At 37.3% G+C, this 23,060-nt stretch overlaps 1 protein-coding gene across 1 annotated transcript in view; it reads left to right on the forward strand.

Annotated features, from left to right (window-relative positions):
• Window positions 1-23,060, forward strand: part of MACROD2 (mono-ADP ribosylhydrolase 2) — a 1,971,347-nt gene that overhangs the window by 678,404 nt on the left and 1,269,883 nt on the right. Inside the window, exon 5 of the mRNA XM_044263475.1 lies at window positions 16,374-16,490. Coding sequence (XP_044119410.1) covers window positions 16,374-16,490 — 117 coding nt within the window. The remainder of the gene's footprint in view (window positions 1-16,373; window positions 16,491-23,060) is intronic.

Below are 23,060 nucleotides of genomic sequence, written 5' to 3' on the forward strand. Positions count from 1 at the left end.
TGTATATAAATTCTTTATTACCTAGCAAAGAAATACAGTAACATAAAAGTGATCAGCATTTTCTCTAAACAGATCATATTTCTGAATTAATTTCTGAAAACATTCTTAGCAGGAAAGGTTACAAGGAGCTGGGGGCTTTCTGTGTCCCTTGACCTTTGATTCCTGTGCAGCGGAGCGAACTGTCCTCCCCTTCCCTCATTTATCTTCCGTCGTTCTGAGTCATTACAGAACATTTTCAAACATCTTCTGTTTCCATACTGTGTTTCGTTTGCAAATTTAAGGACATACAATATTTTCAAATAATTTTTTTTTAAAGAAAAAGACTCCGTACCTGTGACACAGTTAAGTCTTAACACTGTATGCTTTACATCTCTACCATTTGACTTTTGAGTCTCCTTTATATTTTTGGTCCCTGAGATTTCATGAGATATCCTGGATACTAATTACTAGAGTGTTGTGCCGTTGGCAGAGGGAGAAAATGTTTTCTTAGTGGGACCTTTAAAAATTGTGGCTGTGGAGGGAGGATTGCTCTTACTCCATCCTGACAGGGATGGTGGATTTAATAGGTTCCCTGGAGCTTTTCATCACATTATAACTCTTTCTGTGATGGTCAGTTTGGGTCCACATTATGTGACCTGACTTTCAACTCATCTGAACTGCCGTCAGACTGCTCAGGAATTGGGGGCTACTGGAGAGCTCCATTGTTTTCCTAACTGGAAAACAGCAGTCCTGCATGAAAACTCCTGACGTAGTCCAGAATTATGCTCTTTAGAGCCAAACTGAGTCAGACGATACCTGGAAGCATCTTTGCCTGCTTAAAGTAATGTGGCTGGAATGCCTTATCATAATGTAAATCTGTGTTGCTTTGCTCTACAATAACAGTGTGTCTATCTCTCGCCATCTCCCATTCCCAGAGGTTGAAGCTGTTATCACGTCAACAGTGCTCCTTTCTCAGTTCAGTTGCATTGCTCGTCAGCATTCCTGCAGAAAGGACAATGTCTCCTAAATGTTCTCCCCAGACCCAGTGTATGGTATTTAAATTAAGAAAGCTCAGACATGTCTGAAAGGAGCTGAGGTATTGCATCCAGCCTTGCCAATCCACTGATTAAAATTCTTGCCAAGTGTTACATTATGCACAGCTTCCTTATTTTGGCTGTAAATTTCATTGCGTATTTTTTCAGGATGAGAAAGTTTGTACTTTTTATTTCATAAGTCCACATAATAAACACAGCTTTCTTCAAAACTGAGGTGTTGGATGTATGTCCTATGTTAAAATATAGGGCTTCCTTGTGGAGGAAAGCACATGTGACCTGTTTTAACTTCTCCCACAAACATTTTAGATGGCGCAAAATGGTTCCAGTGAGGAAAAAGAAAATAGACATTTCAATGAGCTGCAGAGTTATCCAAGCCATGGCTTTCTCCTCCCTGACATCTCTTTTTATGAATTTGAAGAACAAAATTTGAAGAACAAAACTTTCTTTTTTTTTTTTTAAGGATTTATTTTTAAATTTTATTTATTTGACAGATGGAGATCACAAGTAGGCAGAGAGAGAGAGAGAGAGAGAGAGAGAGAGAAGCAGGCTCCCCGCTGAGCAGAAAGCTTGATCCCAGGACCCTGAGATCATGACCTGAGCCCAAGGCAAAGGCTTAACCCACTGAGCCATCCAGGTGCACCTGAACAAAACTTCCTTTATCAACACAGAGAAACCCATCTACCCCCTCCTACAGCCAACAGCCCTTGTCCAGCCATGCATTTTTTTTATTTTTCATGGGTGGACATGTGAATCAAAAGTTCTCATCAAATAGAACTTTCTCTAGCAGAAAACTTTGTGAAGACTTCTTCACATTTACTTGCCAGTGTGGTGAGAAACATCCAGTGTTTTGGAGAGAGAACGCATAGGTTTAGAAGAAGTTTTTCTAGAAGAGGCTATAAAACAAGACTTTGGACCCAGCGACTAGGCCTGCATTGGAAAAGGGAAACAAATGGAAAGTTTTGCTCCATTTGCTTCCAGAAATGTATTTTCCTTTGGCAGCGGCCTTGTAGGAGGAGGGCACATTTGAGGGTCTGGAGGTGGGGAGTTTAACTGACATTAAAATAAGACCGGGAATTTGAGGATTGAATGCCCACCTGCAGATCAGATTAGCACTAGAACCCTCTTTTAGGTTCCACTTGGCAAATTGCTACTTTAATTCCCAAAAGAAGTAATTCTGAGTATCTTTCCTTTTTTTTTTTTTTAAATGGAAACATATTCTGGAAAAAAAAATAATCTCAACCTATTTATTTAGAAATATTTTAAATGTGTATATGGGAATGAAATTTTAGTTCCAGAAATTACATGTGACACTGTTCTGTTCTTATATCATTTTAGCTTAAATATTGTATTGTAATGCTAAACTTTAATTTGATATGTGGTGCTTTTTTCTTTTTTTTTTCCCCTTGAGAATTTTTACTAGCATATTCCCATTTGAGTTTAGAATTGTTAAGGCAAACTCTTCATCCATGCAGGCCCATATAATGAATTTTTACTGGAAAGAAAAAAGGGGATTTCTTCCAAATTGTAAATTATTATTGGATTGGATTTTTCCTATTTAAAAAAAAAAGCCAAGCCTTTTCTAAAACTTAGTCTTTAATAAGTATTTAACTTTTTCTTTAATCCAAAAAAATAAAAAAGAAAGAATAATTTCGTTGCTTGACAGAATGATCACAATTTTGCCCTTAAGTTTTTTCTTCACATAAGATTATCCCTCAGACCTCCTGTTGAAAATAAATAATGGGAGAAGAGAAAGTTGATATTTGGATTGGGGCAATAAATGCCATCTTCATGTGTGGACTTTGGGGAAAAGGGCTGCTTGTTATTTATCTCTTCTCCAGATATACTGAGGCATTAGTCCTAATTATACTCAAGCAGAGTGAGTGGCAAATAGTTTAATTTACCAAAACAAAGATTCTCTTTTGTATATGTCAAGATTTTACATTTTTGCAAAAACACGTATATGGACAGGTTTTTATCTTTTCTCTTCAGACAGCAAATTGAAAGTTCAGAGAGATTTCCTTTCTTTTCTGTTCTTTTTTTTTTTTCTGGTCCTAAAGATTTTTTTTTTTTAAGATTTTATTTATTTATTTGACAGATAGAAATCACAAGTAGGCAGAGAGGCAGGCAGAGAGAGAGAGAGAGGAGGAAGCAGGCTCCCTGTTGAGCAGAGAGCCCGATGTGGTGCTCAATCCCAGGACCCTGAGATCATGACCTGAGCTGAAGGCAGAGGCTGTAACCCACTAAGCCACCCAGGCACCCTGGTCCTAAAGATTTTTAATCCTTTATCATCTCACCTGAAACCATTAGTGTTTCCTGAAGCAGATAGGAGTATTAACTACAAAATGACATATTTACTTCTTTGTAGGAAGAAAATGAGGAGAAAAGATTCTGTAACAGGATTGAAGTTTAGAAGCCGAATTCCTTGAGGAAAGATTACCTTTCTCCATAGGTCTCATTTTTTGATAAAACAAATGAGGTTGTCTTAGAAGCATCTGTTAACATTGACCTACATCATCCCTAGTGTTGAACTTGTGTCCCCAGCCACTGGGAAGTTTCCGATAAAAAAGGAAATATGTAAGTTGACTCATTTTTTATTTCTTGGAAAGGGAGAGGGCTCTGACATTGCATTTCTGTTTGACCTACTCTCTATTAAGAAGACCTACCCAGAAATAAGGGCACAATCTATGCATTTAACCCAGGCAAAACCACACTCTAGAAGCAGATCTATTAGGCTGCCCAAGAACACAGATATTATTTCTTCCTTACTTAAAGTAAAAATTTCCATGAATGCTTAAACTTTATTAACATCAGATTTGAAGATTATTTTGAAGAGTTATTCTTTCAAGGGATATAGTGTTAAGACCTGCCCATTCATATTTCTTTGAAAAGGGTCTCTGCTTGGGTTGGAGGAATGTGGTTGCCCTTGAATAAGGAGGAGGGGGAGGGGGAAGAGGAGGAAAAAGAAGAAGTGGGGGAGGAGGAAGAAAAAGTGGGGGAGGAGGAGGAGTGGGGTTTATTCCAGAGCTCTTGAGGCACCAGCTAATATATCCTTTGCCTGAAAATCCCTGTCATCTCTGATGACAAATTTACCCTTCATTAGATTGTCTCTATGGGCTTCCAGAGAAATACGATCCTTATTCTCTTCTCTGGATTCTTTAGTAGCACCTACCCTGAATAAATCCAGCATTATTGCTGATGGAAATATTCCTTCTTGCTGAGAGCTGATGAAATAGAAACCATCTTAAGGTCACATGGCTGTCGACTGCCACATTCTAGGTTCTTCTAGCTGCCAGTCCTTTAGTAGTATGGTCAGCACTGCCCTGGCCCCCTCCATTGATCTGTTGGGAGTTTTGCCTCCTGTTCCCTTTCCAGTGTTTTGTCAGCACAGGATTTCTTAGTAATTAATACTTTTGTAATAGTCAAAGAAACATGACTCCTCTGGGATTTCAAAGCACATGTCTCAGCTAAATTAAAATGTATACCTAAAACATTTAAAGATGGCATTAGGTTCTAAGGTACAGAAGTCCCATTCCCACCCCAGATAGTGGCTTACAGAAGACATATGCTCATTAACAAAAAATGTTTTATCTCACTTTATCTTTATGAAAAGTAGTCCTAATTTGACATCTCCACAAATGCCATCAGAGATTCAGGCACCTATCAGCTCTTCTTTCTATCATACCAGAGTGCAGCCTTCATGTTCATTCTCATTAGATAGTTACTGAAATCAGGCCACCAAGTTTAAGTCTCAAAGGTGGAGCAGTATGAAAGACCACTAGTAGGAGCACAGTAAGAAAGCCTAATAGTAGTAGTGGCAGATAATAAGATAGATAGATAGATAGATATGTCTGCTCTATGAGTAAACCCTTTGTAATGAGGTTTCTTGGAAACGCACTTAATGGCATCTCTTTCCATCTAAATTGGTCACTCGTATCTTTTTCATTTTTGAAAGAGCTTCTGGTAAATACAGGTTTTTAGTTGGGCATATAGCCAACCCCAGTCAATATAGAGATTTTGTTAGTAGGGAAAATGAGAATTGATAGTGGGTAGACAACCAGTGATTGATGGCATAATGACATTTTCTTTGGTCAAGGATTGTTTTTCTTTTTTTAAAGAGAGAGCTTGGAAATGTGGAAGGAGATGCGTGGGATTAGGTCTTGAGTGATGTGTTTACACATGAAGTTACCATAGACTAAATATATCTTTATTATAACCTGAGTAGGATTTTAACCAACTTGACTTTCTCAGCCTCAAATCTAATGATGAGATAGAGCTCATAGATTTGTATTTTTCCCAAGAAAAATTTTGGTAGGTCTGTTTGTTTCTGAAGATAAATATTCTTTTATCCTCCCTTGAGAGTTCAAGTTTAACAAGAGAGACAGAATAAATAAATAAATAAATAAATAAATAAAATATAATAAAATAAAATTGTTTCTTGGGTATCTGCACAATTAGATAGGTCTTAGATTCTAGTAGATAGGACTATCTCCTAATTTTTAAAGATCAGTCCTTTAGCTTTTAGAGAGGAAGAAAGCTGAGTGTGTGACCCTTAGCTGAAAATTGCTCCAGATTCCTGAGGTAAGAGATGTGTCAATGTTTATTCTCTTGTGTTTGTCATCTTCTGCTGGGATCACAGCCCAGGTCTCATAGTCAAATTGACCAGCAAGATCAGGAGGCCCATAACAGAAGTTAATTTTTAAATCAGCCCAAGGCTGTTTCACATAGCTTAATTCCTTGCATCTGTGAAGCTTCAAGATGTGGATCTCCTTGTCACTGTATTGCTTTTTCTAACAGACATTTCTTCTCTTCCCTAAAGGGAACACTGATGCTATTTAGTACCTGACACATAAATCTTCCATGTAGGCTGCAGGTAACCTCTAATGGAATCAACTTTTCACCTGATTACTTCAGCTATATTGTTTTTTTCTTTCCTAAGAGTTTACGACAGCTATTTAACCTTTTTCCTTTATATCATCACTTGAGAAAGGATTATTACTTTATATTTTTTCTGATGATGGTGACCTTTCTGTGTAACAGATCACCCCCGAAGTTTTGTGGCTTAAAGCACCCATTTATATAACTCGTAATTATATGGGTTCACCAACAAGCTGGACAGTTCTTCTCATGGACAGGTCTCACATATGCATTTGTGGCCAGTTGCTAGGAAAGTTGAGTGCCAACGAGTCTAGGATGGTCTCAGCTGGGATAGCTTGTCTGTTCAGCAGGCTGGCCTGGGCTCACTTACAAGGTTGCTGAACAGAAATGTGAAAGGCCTCTTGAGTCTCAGGCCTAGAACTGGCACAGGGTTGCTTCTGTCTCATTCTATTGGCCAAAGCGAGTTATAAGTTCAGCCTAGATTCAGGGTGTGGGGAAACATATTCCATTTCTTGAAATGAAGAAATGATGGAAAGAGCTGTAGAGTCAGGTTTCCAAGAGCATGGATGCAAAGATGGGAATAATTGTTGCAATTTTCTGTGCAGCAATTGTACTGATAGAAGTATCTACCACAGTAACGTTCTTTGAGCACAGATACAGGGACTGCCCAAGCTAAGCACTGTACAAATATTACCTTATTTAATTAGAATGAGAACCTTAGAGGTTGATACTAATATTATACTCATTATGTAGATGTAGAAACTCTAAATGATAGAGTCTGGAAGTTTGATTCTAAAGCTCTGTTGATCACTTTGTCTTTTGACTTTAATTTTTTTAAATTGTATACATTTCTCAACAAAAATTTTTAGAGCATGCACTTATAAATTGTGTGTGTTTACTTTTAAATTATATACAGGTGCTTATTGTCAATCTGTGTGTTAAATATTAGTAAACTTGAGCTTAATTCTTATCTTTTTAGATAAAAATATAAATATCAAGAAAAGTTTAACTTTATTCTTACATCTCCGGTATGGATGTCTTGTGATCTTACTTTGGAGGCCATACACCAAAGACTTCTTTATGCCTGAGGTATTTCGTGACTACTCTGTATATCTTGAGTGAAACAGCATTTAATTAAAATCCACTTGCTACTGGAGTTCAGTTCTAGTTCCAGTTAATATTGCCTGCTCTAATAGCAAACAGATAAGGGCAGGGATTCTATCAATATTTGATTAGGACTCATGGGGGAATATAGCTCTAGTTAAATTTAAAGGGGATCTTCTGATTTGGTAGAGCCATGTCTTGTGACTTGGTGCATCTGGTGAATTCTCAGATCACTTGCCACAGGCCCAACTATTCACCACTCTTCGGAGGTTTGTCAAAGAAAACAAGGTAGTATAGAGGAGTGATTCTCAAAATTCTCTGTTGGTAGTGGGCTTCCATGCTATCTGTTGAGATTATTAAATGCATATTCTGGGGCTCCACAGCTAGGGAGACGGATTTTCTAGATTTGAGGTGGGTCTAGGAATCCACTTTTTTTTTTTTTCCCCCAAGCTTCCCAGGTGATATTGGCCAGACTTCAAGAGCAATGAAACTTAAATTCATATTTGCCACTTAACAGGTGGATGACATTAGACATTTACTCTTGCATTGGTTGAATTTCTTCAGCTATATAAAATGGGAAAAGTATAAAGCCCAGGACCATCTTGCAAGATTGTTTGAAAGTGAAATATGTGGTCATTTTGTCAAAGGACTTTTAAAAACTAATATATTAACATGTGATCTATTCCTCTAATTTTTTGGTCTGTTAAAAGATATACTCTCGTGGTGCCTGGGTGGCTCAGTGGGTTAAAGCCTCTGCCTTCAGCTCAGGTCATGATCCTAGAGTCCTGGGATCAAGCCCCGCATCAGGCTCTCTGCTCAGAAGGGAGCCTGCTTCCTCCTCTCTCTCTGCCTGCCTCTCTGCCTACTTGTGATCTCTGTCTGTCAAATAAATAAAAATAATCTTTAAAAGAAAGAAAGAAAAAAAAAGATATACTCTTCATAACTAAAATATTCTCTATATTGCTGATTACTTTTTATTTCAGTAAAAACATGGTTCTGAGCCTGTCTGTCGTCTTCACTTGCCTCCCAAGTAAAGGGACCATGGTTATACTTCTTTGCATGAATGGCAGTAAAAGAGAGTAAGGATTAAGAATATAAAGTTTGAGCAAACCTGGATTCTGAGCCTAGCTTCTTTGTGATCTCGCACTAACTCCTAAACATCTTCTTTGTTAAGTAGTCATTCTAATAGAGCTTACCTGTCAAGAAGTCTATGATGATTAAATGTAATAACATAACCAACATTTACTGCATGCTTGCTCCATACCAAGCATTATTCAAGATGGTTGTTATGTAATAACTCATTTGCTCACAAAAACCTTATGATTTTGAAGAGAGGTCCTATAAGGGTCCCTGTTTTGCAGAGGAAAAAAAATCAAAGTATGGGGAGCTGAAATGGTGGCACTGGGACACAAACCTCTGCCTTTTGACTCTAGAACTGTCCTCCTTCCCACTTTGCAGCACTGTCTCTTAAACAGGGAAAGCTTGCAAGTCACTTAACATATCAGAAGGCGCATGGTAAATCCTCAAAAGATGTGACATATTATTACCATCATTTGATTTCTTCACAGCTTCTTGCGGAATGCTTTGTATGAGGTATTTGTTTAATAAATTTATGTTGATTTGATTTGGAAAGAACTCTTGTATTCTCTTGGGCTTCTTCTAAAAGATATATTCAATGAGAGAGTCTCTTATTTTTCAGGCTAATGTGATTCATGCAGCTGCTTTTAGATTAAGTTACTGCCTTTTATTTACAAAAGAAGATTAAATGAATATGTACAGATCTAAGAACTTCAAAATCCCCCTTGTTAAAAACTGTTTAAAAATTTGTCTTTGTAAGACAAAGAGGAGAACTCATAGGGCTAATTTATAAAATAACTGGATTTTGCTATATAATGTGTTTAATATTTTTCAAAACATATTTAGAAATCTTCCCCGGTTGTTTTTTTTGTTTTGTTTTGTTTTGTTTTGTTTGCTAGCTCTTACAGTTAAAGGCAGGAATTACCGGTCCACTGTATCTGAAGGATTCCTGTTCAGTGCTTTGTGGCTTGCTTTTTCTTCCCTATTTTCAGGATCAACTTGTTCATCTCTATGTAAAATGGGGAACTTTACCTGAGGAAGGCCAAAAAGGCAGGGTGGAATGTATGGGATAAAATAAATCTTAGGTCAGAAAAATTGATGTGGTTTCATGTCCCAACTCTTCTGTCTTTATTTTAGCTATTTAAATTAGTGGATTAAGACAGTCCTGTAAAAACATACTTAAACTCTACACCCCAAGGTACTACTGGACAGAAGTAAAAAAATAATCCCCCCTCAAGCACAACAGACACCCATCTATCTACCCCATCCGGAGACAGTCAAATTCTCTAGGCTATGGTGGAAGGAAACCTACCCAAGATGGCATAATTAATAGGCTGAATTCTTCTGGATTTAGATGTTGTTAGATAACTGGAGGAAATATGCCAGGAGTCAAAGGCCCTTGCCTTAGTTAACCATCTGCCTGCAAGCATTTTGGCCCTGGTGTCAGGATAGTAAAGGCAGGTTTTTCAGTGCAGCAGAAAATCTGGTTTTTGGAAGAAGATGCAGCCAAACTCCTCTTAGCCCTAACGAAGAGCAGCTCTATGAGTGACCTCAGTGTTCACTCCATTCCTAGCTGATCATACCACAGACAGTTTTTTAGGCAGTCCTCAGCCTTTATCTTCTATTAGTCTGGTTTCAATCAAAAAGTGAGAGGAACAACTATTTGAATGAACAGGACAGGCTGGTTTTGGTGTTCACGGAGTCCTCAGTGTCTAGCATGATTAAGAACTCCAAGGCATACCAAAGAAAATGAACTTGGTTAAGAAAATGTGTTCATTCTAGTGGTAAAATCTAAAAAATTTTTTGCATATAAGTTTAAAAAACAGCAATCAAGCTGAATGAAAATTATCATCGGAGTATTTACAGTTGAAGTAAAAGTATCAGCCAAGGCAAACTACTACAACAAACACCCCCAAATCTCAGAGGTTTTGCATAATAAACTTTTGCCTATCCCTGGATTGACAGTGCAGTATGGGAAGTGGGGGTGATGTTTTCACACAGTCATTTAGGGATTCAGGCATTTTCTGTTTAGAGGTTGTACCATCTCATGGGTAATTAAAGTCTTCATGCAGGAATGCATGCAACAACAGAAGATGATGTGGAAGGCCGGGTGTCCGAGTTTTAGGGATTAGACACAGAAGTAGTTACATCATTTTTACTGATACTCCTTTGAATAGAACTCAAACTCATGACCTCATGTAACCTCACTACAAGAGAAGCTGGGAGTTGCTTTCTAGCTATATAACCAGAAAGAAAAATAAGTGGACTTCCGTAAGTATATTTAGTTATGGAGCTTAGTCATCATTTGTTTTTGTTTTTGTTTTTTTCCCCTCTGTGAATATTTCTTTTATATGGTAAAGAGGCATCAGTAGTCTTATAGCTCCCTGGAAAATTGTGCTCAACTTTCATTTTTCATTTAGACTTTTGGTGTTGGGTTTTTTGTTTGGTTGGTTTCTGGTTTTGCTTTTTGGTTGTAATCGGATTTAGACATTTTGGGTCACATTGAATACCTTTTATGATGGTGTAAATGTTGACTGGTGGTCTGCTATCCCCTCCCACCTGGGGGCTGAGGGTGGGAGAAATAGAAAAAGTGCTGCTGTGTTACATCTCACATCTTGCCACTACCCAGCCTGATGCCTTTTTAGGCTGACCCCAAGAGAAGGTAATGGAGCAGATTTTCTGGTAGGCTGCATCAGAGCCAAGGGAAATGGGTAAATTTTCAGATTCAGTGAATTCTTAACACTTTTAATATGGAAGCTCACCACTAGATTTGTGACCACATTGTGACTCTGTATTTAACTTTGCTTTTCCATTTCTGGTTCTTTGGATTTAACTAGCCTGATTACTTCTCTAGTATTTAAAAAAAAAAAAAAAAAAAGACTACACTAGTTTTAGTCCCAAATTTACTTGCATTTAATTCAAATCACATAAGTCAGTTCTTAGAAAAAGTCAGTTGTTAAGATAACTAGGGATATAGGGGTTTTTGGGTGCCTCAGTCGGTTCAGCTCAGGTCGTAATCCTGGGGCCTGGGATGGAGCCCCATATTGGGCTCCCTGCTCACCAGGGAGCTTGCTTCTCCCTCTCTCTCTGCTGCTCCCCCTGCTTGTGTTATCTCTCTCTCTCTCTCTCTCTCAAATAAATAAATGAAATCTTAAAAAAAAAAAAGATAACTAGGGATATAAAAAGAGTAAGCCACCTCCTGTACCCTGAATGACTAAAGCAGTAGAGACTTTTTAGCATATAACCAGTCTGCTGTGTTTATACAATAACTATAAAACAATTTATAAGTATGAAAATAAGGGTACATGCCAGAATGTGGGAACATAACAAGACATTATTGTGGACTGTAAATGTTGTGAATGGCTTTTTAGAGGAGGTAACATTGCAACTGGAAGTTGAACAATGAGCAAGACCTTGCTAGGCAGGAAACAGGGGAGGGGTACCTAGATATTCTGACACTTTGCAAAGGAAGTCGGGTTGTGTTTAGGGAATGGCAAAGATTTAGATGTGTCAGATTCCATGATGCCAAGGGAGTGAGAGTGGGATGATGTGAGGTTGGGAGGTTAAGTTAGAACCACATTTGTGAAGTGTCTAAAAGACCATAATTTATAGTTAAGGGTTTTATAATGTAAGATATGGGAAAAAACAAACATTACTTTAGTATGGAAGTGATGAAATCAGATTTGCATTTTAGGAAAAATAAGTCGAGCAAAAGAATTGACAATAAGTTAGAGAATTTTAAGATCTCATACTGAGTTTATACGTGTAGAGACATTATTTATTTTTTGTCTTTCAAAGACAAAACAACCCACTCTCAAGTACAGATTGATACAATAGATAATACCATTTCCTTTTTTCTCTCATGTACTTTTTCCAAAGGCCACATATAGCTCTAAAATAATATGATATCGTGTTTTAGCCAATAGAAAATGCAATGTATACTTCCAGCTTCTGATAATGACAGACTGGCTTATATCAGAGTAGACTTCCCACCAATAGTAATTTAAAATTCTTGACAAAAATACAAAAGCAATGACAGAAACTGTTTATAGGCGCTAGAGAGCAACTAAAAGCAAGCTGAAACCGAAAAGGATTCTTCTACCTTGGAAAAAAGAAAACGACACTGGATGAGATCCACATTTAAATGGCTTTGACCCCATGGTCCCCCCATGCCCCACATGGGAAGTGACTGATAGGGCTCAAAGGGAAAAACAGTAGATTTACTGGCTTTAGGAATCATAGGACTGACTTCAAGGTTGTCAGAACGACTAGGAATTCAGATTAAGATTCCTGAAGGGAGAGAGTCACAGAAGAGGGAGCCCTGAAATCTGTAAATGAATACCTGTGATCTTTGGCAGAGCCTTAAACTGTACATGTACAGATAAAGAGTCCAAGGAGCCCAGGAAGAAAACGAGAGCTAGAAGGATGAAAGAACAGAGCAGAACATTCAGTTTCTCACTTCAGGGATATAGAGTTTAGAGTTTTAGTTCCCCTGAGTTAGAAGGAATTGACAAACACTTGGGTTTTCCATTGAAGCTCTGGAAAGTTCATTCTTTGGGCATGAAGACCATTTCCTAGGAGTAAGGGAAAAAACTGGAATAAACTTGCCTTAACAAAGCCTAAACTTACACCTCCGTGTTACCTGGCAGTAATCTGCTTGCCAGAGCAAACTTCAATGCTGTTTGGAGGAAGAAAATATAATTTAAAACCTTTACAACATATTCACAGTGTTTATATGCCATCAGTAATTGCTGGACATGCAAAGGAACAAGAAAATGTGACCCAGAGTCACGGGAAAAATCAGTCAATACAAACAAACTCATAGATGACATAGACACTGGAGTTGTCAGACAGGATGTTAAAATCACTATGCAGAATCTGAGAAGGCATTTACATGAAAAGGTGGGAAAAGGTGGGTGAGAAGATGGGAAAAATCAGGGAGGAAAACTGTAAGAAAAACAACCAAGGGAAAATATCAAGATCTAAAAAATAAATCTCTGAAATTAAAAAGAAAAATTGGATGGAACTAATAGCAGATTTAACACAACTCAGTAATAAAAAGACAATAAAAATTAGCAAAAGACATGAGCAGACACTTCCAAAAAGAATATATATGAAGGACCAAGAAGCACTTGGCAAGATATTTAACATCACTAATCATAAGGGAAATGCAAATTGAAATCACAATGAGATTGCCAAAATTAAAAAGGCTGACAACACCAGGTATTGCCAAAACTTGAACTATTGGGGCAACTGGATAACTCAGTGGCTTAAGCCTCTGCCTTGGGCTCAGGTCATAATCTCAGGGTCCTGGGATCAAGCTGCACATCGGGATCTCTGTTCAGCAGGGAACCTGCTTCCCCCTCTCCCTCTGCCTGCTGCTCTGCCTATTTGGCAGATCTCTGTCTGTCAAATAAATAAGTAAAATCTTAAAAAAAAAAAATCTTGAACTCTTAGCTTTGCTGGGTCTACATGTATACTGGTATAATCATTTAGGAAAACTGCGTATTAGTTCATTATAAAGTAGAATATATACTGACCCAGCAATTTTATTAATAGTTATTTGTCCAATGGGAATAAAAATATATAGTTACTAAAGTACTTGTAAAGTATGCAGATTTATTCACAAAAGCTAAAAACTGTAAATATTTATAGTTGAATGGACAAGGAAATTATGGTGCTTTCAACCATGGAATAGTACTTGGGGATCAAGAGGAATGAAGTACTACTGCATGCAACAGTACAGATGAATCTCAAAAATAAGCTGAGTAAAAGAAGCAAACCTCCACCTTCCATCTCTTTTATGAAGTTTGACATTATATAATGGGCAAAACTTAGCAAGGATAGTCGAAATCAGAAAAGGCATTCTCTCTGTGGGGTGAGAAGAGAAATTGGATTGAAAGGGCGCAAGAGAACTTTTTGGGTTGTTGGAAACATTTTGCATCTTTATTGGTATCGTGGTTACATGAGTATACATGAGTATATACCTTTATATACTCATCAAAACTGCACATTTGAAATCTGTGCCTGATGGGAGGACCATTACAACTCACAAGTAGAACTGATGGGAACTGAAAGGCCATGTAATATGGTGCTTCAACATGCCACATGCAAGGATTGAGGTAAAATGGCCTGGATTTCGGTCTTGAAGGCAGTGAATTACAGTGGGTCACAGTATGGTTGCTCTATCAGACAAACCTAAGGTTTTGAATCACATTGCCAATATTTTGTGAACATTGGAAGGTTACTAACATCTTCTACGCTTCTCTAAAATGAAAATGATAAAATTAGAATCTGCTGGTAGAGTTGTCCTGAGTATGGTGGCTGGCATATAGATGCATTCAATAAATTTAAGCTGAAGTCATTATTATTAAATAGCTTTTCAGCCGCTCTAATACAGTCATGAATGCTGGTATAACATGAAGATTTTGAGAATTAGATATCTACAAGCTGCATTATACTGCAACCTAAATAATGCAGACAATATTTGACAGCATGTGATTAAATACACTAGCAAATCCTATTTTAATCATCCATTTCAAACTAAGTAACTAATTCTCTTTGCCAAGAAAAAAAAATGTTCAATTTAAAATACTTTTCTCATAAAATAAAATAAAATAAAATAAAACAAAATAATTCTCTTGAAGCTCTTATAAAAAAAAATTCAAACATAAATTAGGACCTGATTTTTTTCCTAAAAGTCTCACCCTCTGTTTCCCATCTCATGATCACTTTTTATATTTTAGTATATTTTTGGGGTGCATATATGTGTGTGTATGTACGTGTATGTATCTGTGTATAATTGTGTGTTTAAAACTTTGTAAGCAAAATTGTGACTATATGATTTATATACTCTTCTAAACCTGACATTTCCCTTCAAAATCTTTCCATGTTTAGGACTAGTTGCATATAGAGTTAGCCCATTCTTTTTAGCAGCTGCATAATAATATTGCACTGATGGATTTTGATTTATCTAATTTCTCCTTTGAGAAGTTCTAAGTTTCCCCTATTATAAACAACTCTGACATTCTTAGAGTTATAGCTTTTGCACTTGTGTTAATTATTCCATAGAAAAAATTTTTTTAAAGTAGAATTGCTACGTGAAAAGGTTTGAACAAAATTTATTAAGGTTTTTTTGGAAGAGAAAAATTGTAGGTGTGAGTATGTGCATGACTGAACAGTGAAAGAATGAGGATTGGAACGTTGAAGATTCTCTGGGTCAATTTCATGGTGGTGTGGACGGTGGAGAGAGGGGGACATCTTCTGACCTCTAATATCCTGCTTTATTTTCACATCCCAGCTGACTCTTATCTCCCCTTTCTTGTCTCTTTACCCTTCATTTAGCAATCTTGCATTTCCTTTCAGTCCAAGGGTCTCATTCAACAACAACTAAGAACCCAAGTTTTCAATTTCCTAATGTAAGTGCATATGATTTTTGAGCCTTCCATCTGTGCACTCACACCCGTCCCATCCAGTCATATGAAGTTTTAATTTCCAACAGCATCAGATTTGTGCTTGCATAAAGGCGAGTCTCACTGTGTAAGCCAGATGTGAAGGGAAGAATGAGAGGCCAGAGGACTGAAGGGACTTCAGACTGGTGAAAGGCAGGAAGCTGTTCATGGAGGGGAGTGAGGGCCGGAACAGCTGAAGTTCTTGGCTTAGTCCCTGTCAGATAAGTGAGGGTGGTTTTATGGGAATTTACTAAGACACAAGCTGTGTTTGTGTCCTGCTGTTGGGGGAGGGGGAGCTCTGAGGTGTGGCTCTTTTTTTAATGACTTTAATTCTACTCTCAGTTTTAGAGTGAGTACGGGTGTTTTAGAGAGCTATTCTCACTTTCTTCTTGACCTTTTCCTTCTATAACCTGTGGTATGTTAGAGGCAATACTTACCATCTTGGGAGACAGAACTGTTAGCATTTCTTTTGCACCATGTGTTCAGTGACCTCAAGTTAATAGTTTGAAATTGGACGTAGTGGGGATATTTACACAATTGAGAATAGAAAAGGCAACAAATCAGGGATTCCCCCATCCCAAGACATACTGTTGTTTAATGTTTACCAGCACACTACATGACTTCTATAACCCTTCTACCTCTGCTCAATACACACACACACACACACACACGACAACAGTATTTAAAGGATTGGACATCATGGGTTTTCATCTTTGAGACTATGGTGATTTTCAGGACAAACAAATTGCGTTCTTTTTCTCATCCTGTTTCTGGTTTTACATTTACTTCCAAAAGGACAAAAATGAGCTAACTTTTTCTCTCTCTCTCCTAGTGGATGGCTGCATTCACAGAGCAGCTGGCCCCTGTTTACTGGCTGAATGTCGTAACCTGAACGGCTGTGAAACTGGACATGCAAAAATCACATGTGGCTATGACCTGCCTGCAAAATGTGAGTACAGTTCTTGTGAACACTGTTTCCATATCCACTGAGCACGCTTATATGGTTTTATCCTTCAAGTGTGTAACTGGAAAGGGAAATGGTAGTGGTGATATTTAATTAAATGTGCTTATATTTGGATTTTGTACTTTGTAATTGAGTGTGTGTTCCAGATAGTTCTTCAAATATATTTATGAGTGTAGGTGATATTTTTGTTCAGGTCTTCGACAGAGTGTTTCTGAAACAGAGAAATAAAAATATGAGCAAAATATACATTATAGTATTTAAGTGCTGTAGAGTGACAGCTTTTGGAAATGATGCCAATTTCTTATTCCTTGTTCAGGTTTTCTTGATTGTGGATGTGTTTAGAGCAAAGGAGATCAAAGTGATGTATTGTGTTTTCAGCTGCCATGTAAAGGCTGATTGGCAATTACAGCCAAGGCATCTGTCACACTTTGCTTTCAGGAAAAGCCAATGGAATGTGGTTGTCAGTGTGAGAATGTATTTGCTCTTTGAATGTGGAATGGTCAAAATTTCCATTATATTTAAATAGAGAGAAGTATTGCATTTGATTGACCTTGTTACCTAGTCGTTTAGCCAGCTGAGTGGGGGTGGTATGGAATAAAAATACTGAGAGAGAAGCTGGTTAAAGGCATGGATCTTTTAATCACATAATCTTCAGGGCTTGGCAGGTGGAGGTAAAGGGTTTCATTGCACCGTTAAGGTGTTCATTGATCTGGAAATTGGGACACCAATTAGTTGTTTATTCTATTCTTCTGCTTCTTATGATACTGCCTGGGCCTCTGAATACATTTTATGTAAGAGTGAAGTGAGTTTTTGTTTTTCCTTTTTTTTTTTTTTTGCAGTGGAGAAAATGTGAATAAAAAATAATAACACAATCTGTAAGATGCTTGTTGGGCTTTGTATAGACAGGTTATGTAAGAATGAATTTCCTATGGGTATGTGTGAGTGGAAAGATAGTTTGTTATATTTTAAAGATTACTTTAGAGAATGTTTAAGTCTGAGATTTTATAGTAAATGTCATATATTAAAATGATATTTTTTTCTTTATAAACATTATAATACTGCTTTCTATATTTCTCACAGTGGGTTCTAGTGAATGTATATCAACTTATCTACTATTTAATTTCTCCTTCAGTGTCTTCTCACTTTTCTTTCTTCCTTAGTGTTTTTACCTTGTGTGAAAGAGTCAAATCGTGTGCCAAAAGGCCCCCCTCACTGCCACTTGAAATGTGTATTTATGTCAAATAAAGTCCTTTGTGTACAGTGGTGTTTCAAACAGTTCTCCCTTTGAGTCAGAAAACCTGAGTATTAACGGTGATTTCCCTTTCCAGGATTATATGTCTCTATGTTTACAAATATTGGTCATTTTTTTCTTTTTAACACCGTACTACCTTTGTGATATAGCTAACAGAATCCACCCTGAGAACAAGCAGATTATTGATTACTTTCAGACTTGTGTCTGTCCTTAAATTAAACTAAGAAATAAGGCCTGGTTTCCTACTGCTTTACTACTTTCTTTCTTATATATTAAAGAAATACATTACAAATTACAAATTACAAATAAGTAAATAAGTAAATTAAAGTAAACTAAAATTATTTACAAATAAGTAAATTAAAGAAATACATTACAAATTACAAATAAGTAATTCTTTAACTCTGAGATTTTCGAAGACAGATAACCTCAATATTACCAAATGGGACCAAATGAAATGGTGGCTTTAGTGTGTGGGTTGATGCCACAATGATTCTGTCTAATGTTCTTGCTCCCATATGACATCCCTCCAAGTTGTCCAGCTTAGTTCAGGGTTATTGAGGGAGGTATGTAGATCATGACACCAAGACCTGTGCTTGAGTTGTTTCATGTTTGAGTCATATCTCTGAACTAAGATGTGGCTTTATGGGCGCCCCGCAGGCCAACTGAGTCTTTGTGGCACAGGGACTCTAGTTAATGAAAGTCTGTCCACAGGACTTGGTACGGAATCTGTGTGAACTGAGTAATGAGAGCCTTATACACACTCAGGTCACCGTGCACAGCCCACACGGGACATCAAATTAGAAAATCATCCAGCACCATAGAAAGGAGTGGACTTGGAATGGCAGTGCCACCTCCTGAAAATCACACACGTGGACTACTTGTGAATAAGTCTTGCCATTTCTCTATATTTTAAAAGATTAGTGATCTATATTAGAAACAAAGAAAACCAAGGAAAGCAATCAAGCAATATGGAAATGAATAATAGCTTACATCTGTATGACACTTTATAGTTTTCCACAGTACTTTCATAAGCCTTTATATTTTAAATTATATTTTATAAACATTTTGTGTGTGTGTTGATTTTCCCTTTTCCTATCTCTGAAAGATGTTTTTCTTTCTCATCAATTTGGTTCATCCATTTCAGAGTCATTAACAATCCACAGATGTGCTTTTGTAGAGAAAGAATGAAAGGGAGCTCATTACATACTGTTTGGGTCATTTTCTCCCTCTATATTTAATAATTCCATGACAGTTTGACAGCAGAGACTAGTTCCTATCTGTCCTCTGTGACAGCGGGTTTATCATTATGGGGTACTAAAGCCAGTCATCCAGCCACCAATGATAATATCTTCATGCATCAGCAATTTATTTGGAAAACGCTATTGTCTAGGTTACAGACAAACTTGGTAGTTTTGGACTGGTCTTTGCTGCTTCTATGCTGCCAAATTAATCTGTTCATAAATGCTTGTATTTGAATTAATCATGTTTGTAGTCTATATTCTGTGACTCATCATAACTGGGGGAAAGATAAGCCTCAGATTTAGTTTATTCTTCATTGTTTGGATGTTTTGATTTCTTTTGATGTGGAATATCGGATCGTTCTTTTCAAAAGCAATTGTAAGAGTGGACAGAATATTGGCAAATATTTCATTAAAGGAGATTGCTAAGAAATGACTTAAGAGGTAGACTAAGGACTGATTATACAGTTGGACCTTTTGGGACCTTCTCTTTTACAATATTAGACTCATAATCAAATTTAGACTTCTATAGCATTTTAGAAGCTTATCAACATGTGGAATCTTTCTGTTCATTCTGCCATCATTCTACCAGAGGGCCAACTTCATGAGGCAGAAGTTTATTCCAGGAGTCACAGTTTTATTGTCAATATCCAGTATAGTGTTTCTTGGATATTTGCTGAATTAATGTGGATGAATGAGTGATCAAATGAATAGTTTCAGAACTCTTCACCAGGAAAGTAGCTTTGCAAATGTTTCTTCTACTAATTCTTTCCCTCCTGCAATGCATTTTTCCCGGTGCTGGTAGGTTAATGTTCCTAAGTCCAGAGTCCTCACAATTGTCTATAAGACTCTAAGTGATGTGGCCCTCCTTACATCTCGGACATCATCTCCCTCTGTCCTCTTCCTTGCTCACACAGGTTGCTTTGTTCATCTGCAATACATTTGCATTAGAGTTCCTTCTGCCTGGAATTCTATTCTTTTCCATACCTACCTGGCTTGCTCCCTCACCTACTTCAAACCCTTGCTCAAATATAACCTCCAGTATTGCCCTAACCAACCTGTTTATAATTGTTTTTCTGCTTTATTTATAACTGACTATCTGTAGTATTTAACCTTCAAATATGTGGTGCCATTTATTTACTGATTTTGTTTTTTGTCTGTTTCCCCCTATGAAAATGAAGGCAGAGATTTTTTTTTTTTCTGCATCTTTTTCGTTTATTGCTGTGTTCATACAGGTTAGGGAAATGTTTGACGCATAATAGGGACTCAAAATCTGTTGAGCGAATGGGTAAAAACCTAACTCTACTCCTCTCAAGATCCTTGGATGGGTCTTTTTTTAAACACAGACTTATTAGCCTGATGACCTTTGGCCTTCCATGATTCACTGCCATATCCTGAACTAACAAGCTTTTACCTGATCTGAATTGCTCATACTGGTTTGCCTGTACACAGGGTCTGTATTGGGGCCATCTGGAAAGCTCTTTGCCCCTTTCCTGTCTTTTGGACTCAACTCAAATATCACTTCTGTCATGAAACAAGTCTTCCTTATCAACTTAGGTAAAAGCACTTTCTTTTTCCTTCAAACTCATAAATACAGCTTGTTAACATGCTGAGAGCACTTTTCACTACTTTTTATTGTTATACATACAAGCTTTCCACCTTTCTATCAGTTCCTTGTATATAATGGGTACTAGAGAAACATCTGCTAAATGAAATTACTTGTTCAAGGTGGAAGATTGGTTGATAATTGGTGATGGGCAAATGTAAAAAAGACAATTTATATTAATATCCCTGAGAAATGATAAAATTAGTGTTAATTATCCCTTGGATTTTTTTAAAGCATATTTTAACATACATCTAATTCCAAAATCTCTTGTTTAAGGAATTTACTTTTAGTGGTGCTTCTTCTCAGAGTGGACCAAATAGAAATAAAGAAACCATATCAACTTTATTTAATGATTTTTGGGATAGCTTGGATGTCTCTTCTATTTCTTGAGAATGCTCTATTTTTAGGCATTAAGGCTGAATAATCATGAATGATAAGTGGAAAAATATTAAAATCTGTATATAAAATGGTGAGATTTGTTTCTTTTATTCTTTCCATATAATCTTTGGAAGATATCAAAGAGTAATATTAGCATCCAACTCATAGGTTTTTCTTAATCATTTGAAAGGAAACGATAGGACAAGAGACCTAGTACAGCAAGTTTGAACATCATAGAATGATATGAATCAGAATCCTCATTCTATTCCTAGGTACAATAATAATCAGATGATAGTATCTTAAAAGGTAGAGTTGATAATAATTAGTATTTCTCCTGTCCCCTTCCTCGAGAAATCATAGTACTTTGAAACATTAGCTCATAAGTCCTTTTTGAAATTTCTATGAGGAAGTGATATGATAAGTCATGGTATTTTCTTTCAACACAAAGGAATATTCAGATACAGAGGGGTTAAGTTTGTTGCTCCCAGTAACAAACTATGTCCATGCTAGGAGCATGGCAGGTAACTCAGTGTCGCCTGGTTAGAGTCTATGGCAGCTGTTGGCCAAGGTCGGCTGCCTGTTTTTTATAAATAAAATTTTATTAGAATACAGCATCTGTTTGCACATTGTCTGTAACTGCTTTCATGGAACAGAGTCAAGTAGCTGCGACAGGAAATGTAGGATTAGAAAGCCTGGAACATTTATTATCAGGCCCTTACTGAAAGATTTTGCCAATTCCTGGTCTTTGGCAATTCCGCCCCCCCACCCCCGCCGCCCCGCTTTTTTTTTTTTTTTTATAAAGGAGGAAGCTGAGATTCAGAGACGTTAAATATTTATTGAATTTTATTGAACATATGTGATTTAGATCCCTACTGACAAAAGTGGGACTAAAATACCTGCCGTCCATTTCTTGTGACAACTCTTGCTTCCATTGCCCCAATAGAACGTCACCTTGGGAGGATGATCTGAAGCCTTTTAAATCTTTCAAATTATAAGGCCACCTTGAAAAAAAATACCTTGGAAAAAAAAATGGTCATTTTTCTCAGTAGGGTCAGAACTGGAAAGTGAATAAGTCAAGTCTCTGAAGGGAGAGTTAATTCAAACCACTAAAGTCTGAGGCAATAAATCCTTATTCCTTGCTTCCTCCCTCCATTGGTGGTAGCTAATATGCTGAAAGGGAGCCTGTAGTCCTGAGTAAATTCAGTTTCTAGAGTAGGTAACTCATAAGATGGTTCTGAGTTAGTTCTCTGCGATGTGTGACCTGATTTCAGCCATCATGGGCTCCACCAGCAGGTGTCTGATTGTGAAGGCAGTGGAGTGGGCATGCTGTCAAGAATGTGACTCTATCAGACTTTGATGAAGATCTGAGGGCCCTCATGAGCCCCTTCCATAATTAAATGACTTACATTACACAAAGAGAAAAATGGCTTTTGAAGAACATAAAACCTTCTTCCTTCCTGAAGAGAGACATGGGGCTGTTCCTCCTAAGACCAACTCTGATTGGCTCATTTTCCGTAAGTGCTTTTGGCATTTAATTACTATTTGAATCTATTTCTTCATAATTATCACCCCTTTCATTTATATTAAGCAGTTTTATACATTTTATCTCCTTAGCAATCCTTCTGATGAATGTGGAAGTGAAAAGGGTGGAAAGATTGTAAAAACCAGAGTAGTGGTTCTCAAAATGCAGTCCCCGGAGCACATGGGGATTTGTCAGAGATACAAATCCCTTTGCTCCACCCAAGATCTCTTGAATCAAACTTTGTGGTTTAACAAACTCTCCCAGTGACTTCTGTGCAAGCTCAAGCTTGAGCAATCACTGACTTAGACAGTGGAAAGACCCTGACCAGAACCCTTGCCTTTTGATTCCCTTATCCTAGTCCTGTTTTGCTACACAACATAGACATCCTTTTGGGTTGCAAATTAGGGCTATCTTTGACAAGAACTCGGACATGCTCTTTTCCTTTGTGGCTTATTCACCATGAATATCTGCTTCCTTGTTTATTGCCTGCCTTCTCAAAAAGAGTAACAGTGTAAGGAGAAAGAAGTCCTATCAGTCTAATTCACCCCCAGTATCCTTA

This window comes from Neovison vison, chromosome 8 (assembly GCF_020171115.1).
Source record: "Neovison vison isolate M4711 chromosome 8, ASM_NN_V1, whole genome shotgun sequence".
Classification (NCBI taxonomy): domain Eukaryota; kingdom Metazoa; phylum Chordata; class Mammalia; order Carnivora; family Mustelidae; genus Neogale; species Neogale vison.